This window comes from Rhinolophus sinicus, linkage group LG02, assembly GCF_036562045.2.
Source record: "Rhinolophus sinicus isolate RSC01 linkage group LG02, ASM3656204v1, whole genome shotgun sequence".
Taxonomy (NCBI): Eukaryota; Metazoa; Chordata; class Mammalia; order Chiroptera; family Rhinolophidae; genus Rhinolophus; species Rhinolophus sinicus.
The window spans coordinates 179,365,460-179,380,317 of record NC_133752.1 but is presented as its reverse complement, the minus strand read 5'-3'; the positions used below and the strand labels follow the sequence as shown (position 1 = coordinate 179,380,317).

The 14,858-nt window shown below is 35.4% G+C and overlaps 2 protein-coding genes across 3 annotated transcripts in view; one reads left to right on the top strand and one right to left on the bottom strand.

Moving 5' to 3' along the window:
- CDK17 (cyclin dependent kinase 17) overlaps positions 1–2,885 on the top strand; it is an 87,129-nt gene extending 84,244 nt beyond the window's left edge. For both annotated transcript variants that reach the window (XM_019732143.2, XM_019732145.2), the window contains 2 exons: positions 517–594; positions 1,121–2,885. In XM_019732143.2, coding sequence (XP_019587702.1) covers positions 517–594; positions 1,121–1,158 — 116 coding nt within the window. In that variant the 3' untranslated portion in view covers positions 1,159–2,885. The remainder of the gene's footprint in view (positions 1–516; positions 595–1,120) is intronic.
- Positions 2,886–6,211: 3,326 nt separating this feature from the next.
- Positions 6,212–14,858, bottom strand: part of ELK3 (ETS transcription factor ELK3) — a 65,407-nt gene continuing 56,760 nt past the window's right edge. Inside the window, exon 5 of the mRNA XM_019732146.2 lies at positions 6,212–8,839. Within this exon, the coding sequence (XP_019587705.1) occupies positions 8,741–8,839 (99 nt within the window). The 3' untranslated portion in view covers positions 6,212–8,740. The remainder of the gene's footprint in view (positions 8,840–14,858) is intronic.

The following is a 14,858-nucleotide window of genomic DNA, read 5'->3' as shown; positions in this document are numbered from 1 at the left end:
GATTGGAAATGAGAAAGATACGTTAGAGGTGTTTTTAAAATGATATTTACATTTTATCATTAATATCAAGTTTCATAGTTTAAGGTAGACAGTTATGTATAAAACTATTCCTTGTTCTATTCTGAAAAACTGAAGATAGTTTGAGGACCTGATACTTTCATGCTATCATTAAGAGAGAGAAAAAGGGCAGAGATAATAAAAACCAAGTAATACATTTTGATTAAGTTTCCCAACTCCTGTAAGTCCTACAAATAGACAATGTATATTCTCCTCAGAGAAACGAGATTTAAAGCAGAGTTTGGGGGAGGGGTGGTTCTGAAGGGAGATTATATTGTTTGTTTTTCTTAAAACATTGGGACAAAAGGGAAAATATATTTCAGCAGGGCTATAACCTTGTAAATGTTGTATAAGTGTTGCATATTTAATCAGTATACATTTTTAAACATTTGTAGTTGGGTTATATTTGTTTTAATAATGTTAGACCTTCACCTGATAATTTTTGTCTGTGCATTTTAGGTGTATCAATATTCAGTTTGAAAGAGATTCAGTTGCAAAAGGACCCTGGTTTTCGAAATTCTTCTTATCCAGAGACAGGTGTGTTTGTCATAAACCATTTCACAAGTCGATCATGAAATTTTGCGTGGAACCAAGTTTTTGGTTTATAAATTGATCAGTAAAATTATTGATGTAAAAACCAATGTACAGTGCATTCCACAACTGTGTATGTTTAGCATTGCACGTACTCACTTTTCTGTATGATGTGGGCAGCTCAGTAATTCTTCAGAGAGAAATCTGACTCAGTCAAGTCAGGGATCCTGAAAGCTGCAGATGGCACAAAGACTTACAAGTGGCCTGGCTTGATCACTGCACACGCCATCCATGGTACCTGAGGCAGAAGACACATCTTGTGCTTCCCTAGTCGTCAGGTTCATCACTTCGAAGCATAGACGCGATACACTGACCCCATCAACAAAAGGGTCATTTAAGACAGTGCTGATCACTCTTACCATGGAATAGTAGCTTTTGCTGGTGGGAACATTAGCTTCCTAGAGTCACCAAATACTGTATGTAGGATAAAACTGAACCTTGAACTGCCTCATAAAATGACTTTATATTTTAGGACATGGGAAGAACAGAAGACAGAGCATGCTCTTTTAAGTCTGATAACATGGTTTCAAGCCCAGCCCCCAGCCTTTCTTATCAATCAAGGACTCAGAAATGAAGGCAATTATTTCTTTTGGTGGACTTGGAATCTCCGTTTGTCTACACTGTCCTCTTCACAGTGGAGTCTTTTTATTTCAGACCTACAGATTGTTTTTATATTTGTTGTCACAGTGTGACAATTTTTTTGTACAGTTGGTTTTAAGGTCTTCTCTGCCGGTAGAGCCAGTAGGTTACAGCCGTTGATGTAACTGTAGCTGCAATTTTTGTGCAGGACTGAGAAACACAGTGCATTATTTATTGCGGAATCATTGCTGCTAAATAACTACTGTCTGTTTATTTAACACAACAATTGAATGCCTGAAGAAGTTGCAGTGGCTTTATTATATGTGAATGCATCTGTTTCTCCTCACAAATTGTTTTACTGCTGCATTTTTTGTTTGTTTGTTTGTTTGTTTTTAAGATTAAACTGCAGTGTTTCCTGGAATGTAATTTAGCTTTGCTTAACAGTAAAATAAGTGAGCCATCTTGAACACTCTAAGTTCACGCTATATAATCTTTATGATTTTTTTTATTGAACATTGACAAATAGAGTAGCTAAGAAATTGATAAGCACATTATGTTTAGGAAAGCCTATGATGCAGAAGTTGATTCAAGCAAGTGAATGAATACCTGACATTTTGGAGATCTCACTTTAGATACCAGTAAATTAAAGCACCAAAATTATTTATTTTTACCTTTCCTCATTTTAGAAATATTTACTGCATATTATTGGATATTTGTATACTAATACACTTACTATTTTACATTGTGCTTTAATTTAGTTAAAACAAAACCATACAAGTCCAGTCAAACATGAGAGGTCTTGTTTCTGTTTGTGTTAAATACAATTCTTTTGTTAGAAAGGATGATACTTCGTTGAGGAACAATTTATTAATATTTCATTTGGGGGCTGTGTATGTGTGTGTTTTAATAACATTCACTTGGAATCAGCTGAAAGCTATAATATGTCTTTGAAATGAGCCATGATAAATACAAATGAAAAAAGTGAGAACTTAGAGGATTGTTTTAAAACATTATAGGTATTATCTGTTTACCCAAAATAGTAAATATTACAGTTTTAATTATGCATCTCTTTGAATATCATAGCCACACCTTGGTGTTGGTAACAGTGTTTTAAGCATTTGTGTTAACTTTTAAGATTATTTGTTTAGTGCATCTTACAAACTACAAATCTTAATTGGTATATTTTGAGATGATCATGTAAATTTTTGGCTTATATATCATGAAAATAGTCATAACTTAATTTTTTTCCTGACATTCACTGTAAAACATTCAGGGGTCCTACCATTTCTGTTCAGGAAAACTTGTAGTTTATTGTTATTTAACAGTATTAAGTGAATTTCTGTATATTTCATTTTAACTTTATTTGTGAATAGTGATTGTGGCATGTGTGGGGTGTTATTTTAATATTTCATAATACTGAAATTTTAATTTTTTAAAAAAAATTTCTGGAAGAAACAGATTCATGTGTAATGGTGAATATTGGACCACTACTGTTTTTCACAATTGTAAATTAGTTTTATGTTAAACCCTGTAGCCTAACAAACTGCTGTTATTTCTAACTGACAGACATGTATTACTTTGAAGGTTATAAATATCATGTGAAATTCCTTCATTTTGTTTTGAAATTTATAATAACAAAATCTTCATGTTGTTAAAAATGTGGTTTTGTTGAGTCCCAGTTCTTTCTAGGGGAAGAATGCTGTGCAGAATGGGATAATTTTCTTTTATGGGTCTCATTCTTAAGATAATGAAGTCTCACTGTGCTAATAATATTTAACTTACATTTGTGTTGGCCATTTAGTAATCTGTACTGTAGTTTTATAGAATAGCCTTCACAGTTATCAGTGTCACATATTTTATTTCATAGATTACATATTTGATTTGTTGCAAATTTGACATATTCATAAGTTTGACTCTTGTATATAAAAGGTGAAGAAATATTTCCAGTAATATAAAGTTCTTCCTAGGAAGTCCTAGGAATGTTTCTTCATTTTATTAAGGAATTTGGTATTTTTTTCTTTTTTTTGATACTTGAGCGCCATTCAGGTCCTGGAAACTTTGCAATGAAGAGAATTGAAACTCAGAAATTTTGAACCTTGAACACTTAATGATTCGTCTTAAACTGACAGGGTTCTTAAAGGTAAGACAGGATGACTTTTTTTGTTTTCCTTCCAAGTGATGATGTTAACACGTATTGAATATGTCATTCTAGGTATATAGAAGCAGCCCGCCTTTTATTTGGTGCTTTATCAGCTTATGTTCGAAAGTCGACTTGTTAACATGTTAAAATAATTTATCTTTGGGACCCAAGACAATTCATGCAGGGATTTTTGTGTGTTTTTACAAAGTTGTGGTAATTTATATAGTATATAACATATTAATAAAATTTGCCATTTACCTGTTCAGTGGCATTAATTCAGTGGCATTAATTAGATTCACAATGTTGTACAGCAGTTACCACTATCTATTTCCAAATTTTTCGTCATTCCAAACAAATTGTGTACCTATTAAGAAATAAACTCCCATTCCCACCCCCCACCCCCCCAGACCCTGGTAACCTCACATACACTTTTTGTCTCTGAATTGGCTATTCTAGATAGTTCATATAGGTGGGATCGTACCATGTTTGTCCTTTTGTGTCTGTCCTGTTCCACTCAGCATGTTTTCAAGGTGCATCCATGTTGTAGCATATATTAAAACTTCATTTTCTATGGCTAAATATTCTGTGATACGAATATACATTTTGTTTGTCCATTCATCTATTGATGGACACTGGGTTTTCCCCACCTTTTAGCTCTTGTGAATAACGCTGCTGTGATGAACATTGGTGCACAAGCATCTGTTTGAGTCCTTGTTTTCAATTTGTTGGGTTTATATATACCTGGGAGTAGTTGTTGGGTCATTTAGTAATTCTGTGTTTAACTTTTTGAGGAACCACCAAACTGTTTTCCATAACAATTGCACTATTTTACATTCCCAGTGGTAATACCGTTTCCCGAAAATAAAACCTAGCCAGTCAGCTCTAATGCATCTTTTGGAGCAAAAATTAAAATAAAACCCAGTCTTATTTTACTATAAGACCCAGTCTAATATAATATATGATATATGAAATGATATGATATAATACCTGGTATGATACTGACCGGGTCTTATATTAATTTTTGCTCCAAAAGACGCATTTGAGCTGATTGTCCGGTTAGGTCTTATTTTCGGGGAAACGGTACATGAGAGTTCCAATTTCTCCTCCTCATCACCAACACTTGTTTTCCTTTTTTTCATTATTCATTCTGATAGGTTTGAAGTGGTATCTTGTGGTTTTAATTTTCATTTCCCTGATGACTAAAGATGTTGAGCATCTTTTTATGTGCTTATTGGCCATTTGTATATCTGCTGTGTGGAAATGTCTATTCAGGTCCTTTGCCCATTTAAAAATTGGATTGTAATGTCTTTTTGTTGTTGAGTTGTAAGAGTTTATATATTCTAGATGTTAGTTAGACCCTTATGAGATATATGATTTGTGATTTCTTTCAGTCTGTGGATTGTTTTTTATTTTCTTGATGGTGTCATTTTGAGACATAAAAGTTTTAAGTTTAATGAAGTCCACTGTATCTTTTGTTGTTGCCTCAGCTCTTGGTGGCATATTTAAGAAAGTATTGCCAAACCCAAGGTCATGAATATTTTCCCGTTTTAAGAGTTTTATACTTACAGTGCTTACATTTAAGGCCTTGATCCATTTTGAGTTAATTTTTGTATATGGTGTAAAGTTAGGGTCTAACATCATTCTTTGCATGTGAGTATCTAGTTTTTACAACACATGTATTTATTTGTTGACTGCCCTTTCCCAAGGTCTTGGCACCCTTGTTGAAAATCTATTGACTGTAGATGTGAGGGTTTATTTGGGGGCTCTTAACTTCTCTTAATATTCTCTTGGTCTACGTCTCTGTCCTTCTGTCTGTACCACAATGTTTTGATGACTTACAGCTTTGTAAGTTTTGAAATCAAGAAGTGTGAGTCCTCCAACTTTGTTCTTTTATAAGATTGTTTTGGCTGTCTCATAAAAAGGTCACTTGAAAATTCATATAAATTTTAGGATGAAATTTTTCTGTTTCTGGGGAAAAAAGTGCCATTAGAGTTGTGATAGGAATTGCATTGAAACTGTAGGTCACTTTGGGTTGAATTGTGATTTTAACAAACCATGCATGTGGAATGTCTGATTTCTTTCAGCAGTGTTCAGTGCCTCCTTGATTAAATTCATTCCTCAAGAATGTTATTCTTTTTGATGATATTGTAGGTGGAATTGTTTTAGTTTTTTTCAAATTTTTCGTTGCTAGTGTATAAGTGATTTTTACATGTAGATTTTACATGTAAAATCCCCAACTTTGCTGAATTTATTAGCTGTAGTTTTTTGTGGGGATTCTTTAGGTTTTCTACATGTAAGACATCTCATCTGTAAATATAGTTTTATTTCTTCCTTTCTAATTTGGATGCCATTTATCTATTTGTTTACTTACTTATTTACTTATTTATTTTTGCCTAATTGCTCTGGCTGGCACTTTCAGTACTATGTTGAATAAAAGTGGCAACAGATGCTGTCCTTCTCTTGTTTCTGATGTTAGGGGAAAAGCTTTCAGTCTTTCACCATTGAGTATATTAGTTGTGGCTAAAAGAATAAATTGTAATTTTTTCCCTTCTTCGTCACCTCCTCCATCTCAATACACAATAACTGATAAAACTTAAGATTTAAAAGATCAAGGTACATGTTTAAACCCATTCCCTTCTCTCCAATTCAATCTCAATAATTATATTTGTTTACTTAAATATTTGTTCAAAGCAGATTACATATACATAGCATGTTTTGATATACCACATTTAAGGCTAGATGGCACGACACGACTCATTTTCTAACTTGTATCCATATGGAAAAATGAAATTTGGATTATCCCAAGTAAATGGAAGTAAACCAACCCACTTGCCTCCTCACACCTTTTATCACAAAGTATTTATTGAACAAAAATAATATAACAGTAAAAATGATACATATATGAAAGTGAATCAAGATTTGCAGTCATAGAAAAGATGTGTACAAAGAGACCATGTTTAGGTTATAGTTCTATAAAACTTTAGCCATTGCAGTTTAACACTGATCAAATAGACATATAAAAAGGAAGAAAAAGATATTATGTTCTTTGAAACCTATTTTCTGACTAAAATAGTTGATTAAAAAAAAGAAGCAAACACATAGAATGAGGCAGAGCTATAAGGGTTATACTTCAATACTGCCAGTTCTCTATGTTATAGTGAGTTTTTTGAGCCATCAAAAATTATGGTATTTTTCTCATTTCTAGTAAATGGAGCTAGAGTATATGTTAATCATAATATTTGGAGGAAGGGAATACCAGAATTCAGATATATAATCATTTGAATATTTGCAATCAGCATTTACGTTTTAAAATACTTTGGGTTGAGATTTTTGGCACATTAACTTCCTTTTTAGTCTCTGTAATTATCTTGTATTTGGGGTGTGTCCTCTGACACATAATTTTTAAATGCTCTATCTTTATGTGTTTTTTCTACTTAACATATAGTTTTGGACCAGTAGTTACTTATAGATAAGCATGTAGAAGCACAACTGGACTGAGCACCAAGCATTGTCTTACCTTCGATGAGCTGTGTGGCCTTAGGCCACTCCCAGCTTCTCCTGTGCAATTGTCCTTACCTGAAAAGGGTGGTGAGACATTCTCAAAGGCCCCTTCTAGCTCTAACATTTTATGTTTGGTAAATAGCTGGACCAGCTATTTTAGTACAGAATCATACTTAGCCTGTGAGGGAGTGACAGTAGTGTCTTTTTGTGGATTTTGGAATCAGTCCCATTACTTTGTATACAAAGATGCATACTAGAGTGTTTGGATTTTTCTCCAGATAAGGGCATACATCCCCGCACATAGAGATGTTCAATTTCAATTGAAACTCAAAATTTGTAAGTATTGTAACAAAAATCTTACAGTTTTTAAAAATTCAAAAAATGCTTGTGGTTTTACAAGCTTTATTTTTTACAAAACCCTTCTCATAATCCCTGCTATTTAATACCTGGTTTGGATCAATTAATTATTCAGTCACATTTCAAAGTGGTTTCTGTTACTTATAGTTAAGGATGATAATTAACCTGATGTTGAATTGAAAGCACTGAAGCCCTTTCCAGTTCTCTTACATTAAAACTTTCCTACTAAACATACAGAACGATGTCTTAGAGTGGTGCCTGCTGATTTTTTGAAGGAACAGAAAATATGTCTCTATTATCACTGCTCTAAACTACACTACACAGAAGAATTTACTGCTGAGTGTTCCACATTGTTACATAATCAGTTCAGTTCCACAGTGATGAGGTTCCTGAAGAATTTTGTATTTGTTGTATCAGATTTCCTTCATTCTCACCGTAAACTTAGTAATAACCTCTCGAGTCCCACAAGCAAGGCTATACCTATATACATGAAGATACCTGTGTTACAAAATTGTTTCTTTGTTGTTTGCATTCATCACCAGTCTGTGAGCCTCTTCCCAAGCATAGCATTTTAAAATGTTAATTATAGTTCCGGCGGTTTAGAGAAACTTCACTCATAATGATACATGAAATGTATCAGAGGAGTGTGATTCTCTATGGAAAATGGGGGGAACCAGGGCTAATTTTTTGAAATAAGAATATGTTAACTCAGGAAATATTTTAGGGGTATGGATAGAGTAAACTTGACATAGCTTTTCCATCTCAGGTTTTTTGTTTGGGAGGAGTCTAAAAGATTGTGAACAGCTAGGAGGCTAGCCTTTCAAAGTTTACTTTTTTAAAAATGCACTTTAGAACATTTTCTTTTGTGAATGTTTATTGTCTAAATATGGCTTAGTTTCTTATAAAAACATTACGTGGACATTACATTTATTGAATTTCAGTTCAAAAGAGGTTCTAAGGCAATTATAATTGAAAGCAAAAAAGAAAAAGTAATATGAATATGCTTTCATATTGCCTACTTGTGAAAAATAATGAAATTCTACTAGAGAGCTGTGTGATACTAATTTTTGCCTTTCAAACATTTTCTCTTAATACTAAAAAATATATAAATCATTTACATTAAACTAAATGCAAAGGAAGGCACAGCTGGTTATAGTGTATATAAGCACAGTTCAGCATACATAGAATAAAGGGGAAAAAGCTTCACATCCTTATTAGTTACACTGAAAACCATTAAGAAAAGTTCTTCACTGTCAACAGTGTTCAACACTTAAGAGCTACGAGGATATAAAAACAAACATTAAAATTCACTTAATGCAAAACAGATTTTCATATATACTTGAATATAAAAAAAGTTTTAAAAATGCTAACATAAATCTAGACTGTCCATGTTATGAAAAGTGCAAACCAAATTAACAGGGTTTCACAAAGTCCTTCTCATGACACAGGTACACTAGCCCATGGGGACAAATTTGTTTCATTAGTTAATGAGTCTTTAATTGTGGCCAGATGTCATCAGGACTTCTGAGAGTTCGAAGAAAGCAGTACTGGAGAAGCAGCTCTGTCCAGATTGGGGATTGGCACTGGCATGTGGCCATTAAGCAGTGTTGGGAACTGTAGGGGACAAAAGAGTTTTAAAATAATTACTGCAAGTCCATTGGGAAGATCTTGAATTCTTTACATTTCTAGACAGACCATAGTGGGTCAGTTCTGTTATCACACCTGTGATACCGCGTTTCCCCGAAAATAAGACCTAGCCGGACCATCAGCTTTAATACATCTTTTGGAACAAAAATTAATATATTATACCCGGTCTTATATTAATTTTTGCTCCAAAAGACGCATTAGAGCTGATGGTTTGGCTAGGTCTTATGTTCAGAGAAACACGGTACAGTTTAAGTTGTAAATTATTTTACAGAATGAGTAACTGGAAGACAACAATGAAATCAAGATTACATACAGCAAACAGAGGATAAGGCCCAGGAAATGACCCTATTATTTTATATGCCTAGGCTACTAGAAAAAAATACGTACTTTACATGTTGCTAAAGTATGTTCTAATACTATTTTTAAAAGGTTCCACGCTACTTAGAATGCTCATTTGCTTTAAATATTAAGGGAAAAAAAAGTTAACTTTGAAAACCGTTTACATGTGACTCAGTAATTTCTAATACTGTGTTTTGAAATTCGCCATCAGAATGAGAAACGTTTTTATCTTAAAAGATTTACAAAGCAAGAATATATTTGGGGGCTGAGAAAATATTCTAACTAAAATGATAACTAACATAAAACTTAATAATAGAGAGATCACCCATTCATGACACAACTTGAATAAAGGTAATTTCTTCTGTATTGCTGGTAACTAAGATGATAAATAGGATAAAGATACATGCTTTGATAACTTTTAGGTCTTAAATACAGCAGCTATACTCCCAAATGAACAAGATTACAGGTTAATTTTAACACGTGATTGTTTACAACTAGATTTTCTTTGTCTAGGATGATATGTGTCAGAATGATCTCCTGGGCTGTCTTCTAGTTTAATTCCTGTTAGTCTCGCTAAATTAAATACTAAACTTCACTTCAACACTAAATATCAAACTACAGAACCTGGTACATGTTAGAAGTACAATAAATATTTGTAGAACAAATATATTTGTAATTTTCCAGCTATTTTAGTAACTGTTATGTGTCTAGTGCCTTGTAGTTTATCAGTGGTTGTCATTTCATTTGATATCTAGAGCCTGTAAGGTAAGTTTAGTTATCCCCATTTTATAGTTGAGAAAACAGAGTGTAAGTTCTTATAGGCTAACGGTCATAGCTAATAAGCAGTACAGCCAAGTTTTAAACTATCTGATGGAAAGATATTGCGTTTTCTGTACCAAACTGCCCAATTTATTTTTGGCAGGGGTTGGGATTGGGGGGAGTACTCTTTAATTACCGTTTCAGTTTCTTTAATGGTTATTGGTACATTCTAGGTTTTTGTTTCTTTTCTGACACTTTGGAAGTTTAGTTTTTTTTATAGAATTTGATCCATTTCAGCTGGGTTATAAAATCCATATGCATGTAGCTTATACTCTTATTTAAGTTCCGTACTTCTACCCACTGTTCCTATTAAATCAGAGTGAAGACTGGAAGAAGAGCAGGTTTTGAATTTTCATTCTTTTAGTTCATTTGCATCTTCTCTTATTTTGGTATATATATATATATATATATATATATATATATATATATATATATTTTATTGGTGTTTTCAAAAGACTTAGCTTTTGGTTTAGTCTCTGTTTTTTAAAATAGTCGTACATTATTGATTTCTGCCCTTTGTTCTTTATTTCTTATACACGCGGTTATCATAGTTTCTTTGGTTAGCCTGGTTTTTCTGGTATGTTTCATAGTTGTCTTTATTGGCTCTAACTGCCTTCCCCTCGCCCCCCCCTCCTCCCCCCCCCCCCCCCGCCCCCATTTCCCAAACTTGTCCTCAGCCTGCCTTTCTCCTATCCTGGACTCAGCAGTCAGTTCCTGTTGTTAGTCAGACACACCCACCAATGTGTCTTACCACAAGACCTGCTCTCCTGTGCTCATTCGCAAGTCAGTGAAAGTGGTGGTTAGGAGTGAGTACCGTCCTGACCTTGATTCAGAGCTCTGCTACTTATGAATATGGGAGGGACCTTTGGTAAACTGAAGCAACATCTCTGGACCTTAGTTTCCTTGTCTTTTCAAATAGAACTATTGGGAGTATTAAATGAGAAGCCCCAAAAAGTTCTTAGAACAATTTCTGGCATATAGTAAGTAGCTCTCAATAAATGTTAACTATTGTTATTAATAACATTTCCAGTCTTTTAATCATTTAGTAATCTTGGCCTCTTGCTACTTTTCATTACCTATTTACTCCTTAAACCCAACTAAAACTCTTCCTCTGAGTTTCCAATGTTCTAATCTAAAAGATGATTCTTCCCAAAGTAGTTAGAGTAAATGTCCTCACATATTCATGCCCCTTACGCTTTCTTCTGCTTTCTCTTCAGTCCTTCATCCGCACTGATATCAGCAATATCTTTCTAAGACAGATGCCATCATACCATCTCCAGCTTAAAAAGCTTTCCATGGTTATCATCGCTAAGAGATTAAGGTGGAAACTCCTCAGCATACTTACTATTCAAGACCCACAGCTGCCTTTCCAATCTGATCTCCTATCACCCAGTACCTTCCTGAACAGACTATGTAAAGTCATGCCCATCCACTAATCTACAGTGTGCTTTATTCTTTGCTGAAATCCTGGCCCATCTTAGCTCAATTTCGGGTCCACTGCCTTGGAGCTTTTGTCTAGTCCCCAGCTAGAAAAGAGCTATTACTGTTGGGTTCATATAGTACCTTGTTTACACATCTATTCACATATTCTATAACCTCTATAGCCCCTGCCTCAGAGTATTACAAATATTTGCTGGGTTAGATTTGAATTAAACATTACAGAAAACATTCTCAATTGAAAACTTGATGAGTTCCATCTTATTTCAAGATATATCTGTATCACTAGGCTTATTCTAAATTTGATCAAAATCTGTTTCAAAAGTGGAACAGACATCCTTTAGACAAACTGAAAATGCCAAACTGTCCAGTTGGAACTGATCTCACTTTCTTTGTAAATCATGGTTGTATTTTTAGATTTAGCACAGTGTCTTTCTCATCTCACTCTAACACGCCTCAATTACAAAGCATACCTCTCCTAGAAAGACAGTCTTCTCTCTCCTTCCCTTATTCAGCTTGTGCTATAACTTGCCGTAACAATTCTCTATCAGGGGACAGTCTGTGCAAAAACTCAGCTCTGTCAACCCTAAGGATTCTGATCTACTTTTTCAATCATAAGAAATTTGCCAGCATCGTTTAAAACTTACTGTACTTTTTTCTTCCTCCAACACATTTATACCATGTGAAAGAGTTGTTATTATTGTTAAAAGAAATTATTGTCATTAGTTGAAAAGGAGTACTGTTGACACCATCTGAATTTTGAAAATCATTTGAAATGTCTAGTTTTAAAAATCAAAGTATGGGTAGCATTTGAGATCTTGCTCCTCAGCATATATCATCAGTTTGGCTCAAATGAACTCTTGTTAAAATTCTCCCCCTAAAAAAGTATTATTCCTCTTACCATGTTTTGTTTACCATTTTCAAAAGTGCTACCGTGTTTCCCCGAAAATAAGACCTAATTGGAAAATAAGCCCTCGCATGATTTTTCAGGATGACATTCCCTGAACATAAGCCCTAATGCGTCTTTTGGAGGAAAAATTAATATAAAACCTGGTCTTATTTTCAGGGAAACATGGTAATTTCCATTTTAGCCACACTCAAATGCTCTTATCATAGGAAGAGTAATATTTTAAGAGTTTTAAAAGGTTTAAAAGGTCCTTGGTCTCATGGACCCAATCACAAAGGAAGGCCCAAGGCCCGGTCAGCCATCAAAACATGGTTGCATTTTTTTTTCCAGGGTTGTATTTTGAATGGCTCTAGGAGAGAGGACAGGCCCATTTTGTGAATTTAAAATTGTGAGCAGGTGGCCTTTAAATGCAGCAACTGCTTCTGCAGAATTCTAATTGTAAACTGGGAACCACTGGTCTGCACTGGTTCTCAAAGTGTGGTTCCTGGAGCAGTAGCATCACTACCATGTTTCCCCGAAAATAAGACCTAGCCGGACAGTCCGCTCTAATGTGTCTCTTGGAGCAAAAATTAGTATAAGACCTGGTTTTATTTTACTATAAGACCGGGTGTTCTATTAATTTTTGCTCCAAAAGACGCATTAGAACTGATTATCCGGCTAGGTCTTATTTTCGGGGAAACACGGTAGGAACTTGAATGCATGTTATCATCTGGCCCCACTCCAAACCTTCTTCCGAATCAGGAACTCGAGGGTGGGGCACAGCAAATCTGTATTTTGTCACACCCTCCAGCTGATTCTGTTGCATACTAACTTTGAGAATCACTGGTTTAGTCGTGACTAAAGAGGAGAGGATACGTACACCTCCTAACCCCAAGAACTCCTGATATGATACTGTGTAGAATCACTGTGAACATGGAGTAATGGGCTGGGAAAGGTTTAGTAGCTAAGGCAGGTATGCCAAAGAACTCCCAAGCGATAGTTCTCCATGGCTTCCTTGGGAGGTCACCAAGCCCTGCACCAATCAAGTGGCAGGATTTCTAGCAAGGAGGGAAGTGAGCATCTGTTCATTACTCACAAATATCTCTGAACCCTACAGAGGCCCTATGTTAGATTCGAGGACTAGAGTAGTCGTGCAGTCAGTCCCTGCTGCCTTGGAGCTTACTGTACATACACACCACACAACTCCTGTCTGCTCTACTTGGGAGCTCTGATACTAGAATACTGCTGCTCCAGTCTGGCGAGTTTCAGGAAATGCGCTCTTTTAGCTCTCTCCATCAAGAGACTGCTAATCTAAAACTTTCCTATTACTACATTTGCTCACTATTTGCGTTTAGCTGTGGAATTAAAATGGCTAAGCACCAACGTGTTGGCTGTGCATGACCATAGCTCAATTTCTTGTGATGGGAAGAAGGGCCAGGAAGAGAAACCTGATTACTCCAGGGATATAGTGACATCATGACACCCACCTCCACTACTAGGAAACCAGAGAAGCAAGATAGCAATCAAAACCTGCCTAGCTCTGCCCTTCTTCCAAGACCCTAAATCCTATCATGCACACAGCTCCTTGCACAGAGGAGGTAAATATTAAATTAACCTCGACAAGCAAAATGACCAACTCAAAAACAGGATGGAGACCTGATCTTTTTAACACTTTCTTCAACATCTCTTGGCAGATTCTTAGGCATCCATTAATTCAGTCAGTCAGTGATAATCACTGAGCATCGTTTGTGTACCAAGCAGTGTGCTAGATGCTGGTGGTACATCCCAGCGAACAGATGCACTTCCGGCCTCAGGAGGGCCCATAGTCTAGTGGGGGAAACTGCCAGATGGAATAGGCCATCATAACACAAAGTGGCAAGTGCTAGATGCAACAGGAGCAGAACTATAAGTAGCTCGGAGTGAGCCACACTGGGGGCTGGTATGGGATGCAGGGTGGATGAGACAGAAGAGACTAGAGTAAGACAGGTAAAGAGGGAGTTGACACTTTATCCGGCTTTGTCTCATTCCTGTCCCCAGGATCCTTTCTGTTCTACACTCACATATTCAAACAGTAACATCTTGGTCGGTAAGTAACAATCTTTGGGTCTCAAAGAGGAAATAGTGATTTCTACATGATAGCAACTGATGCTACCACAAGATTTTAGTGTGTGAATGAATAATGAATGTGCTTACCTGGGTGTTTGGCGAGATAAAGCAGCTAAGACTTAGTTTTTAACGAAATGCCCCGGATACTCCTTTTTTATGATGGAACAAGGAGAACTTGATTCATGGAATTATACAGATAACTCTTCTATTACAGTATAGAAAAATTATCCTGTATCATTTTTCAATTTAAGTGATGTCACTATTGACCAGTACTTAATAAAGTCTTTTAAGTTTTGTCTTTTCCTTAACAAATTTCCAGTTTTCATAGTCAATGACAATTCCAGAATACTTCATACCTGGCGCGAGAACTCCATTTCTGCGTCAGTGAAATGTCTGCCT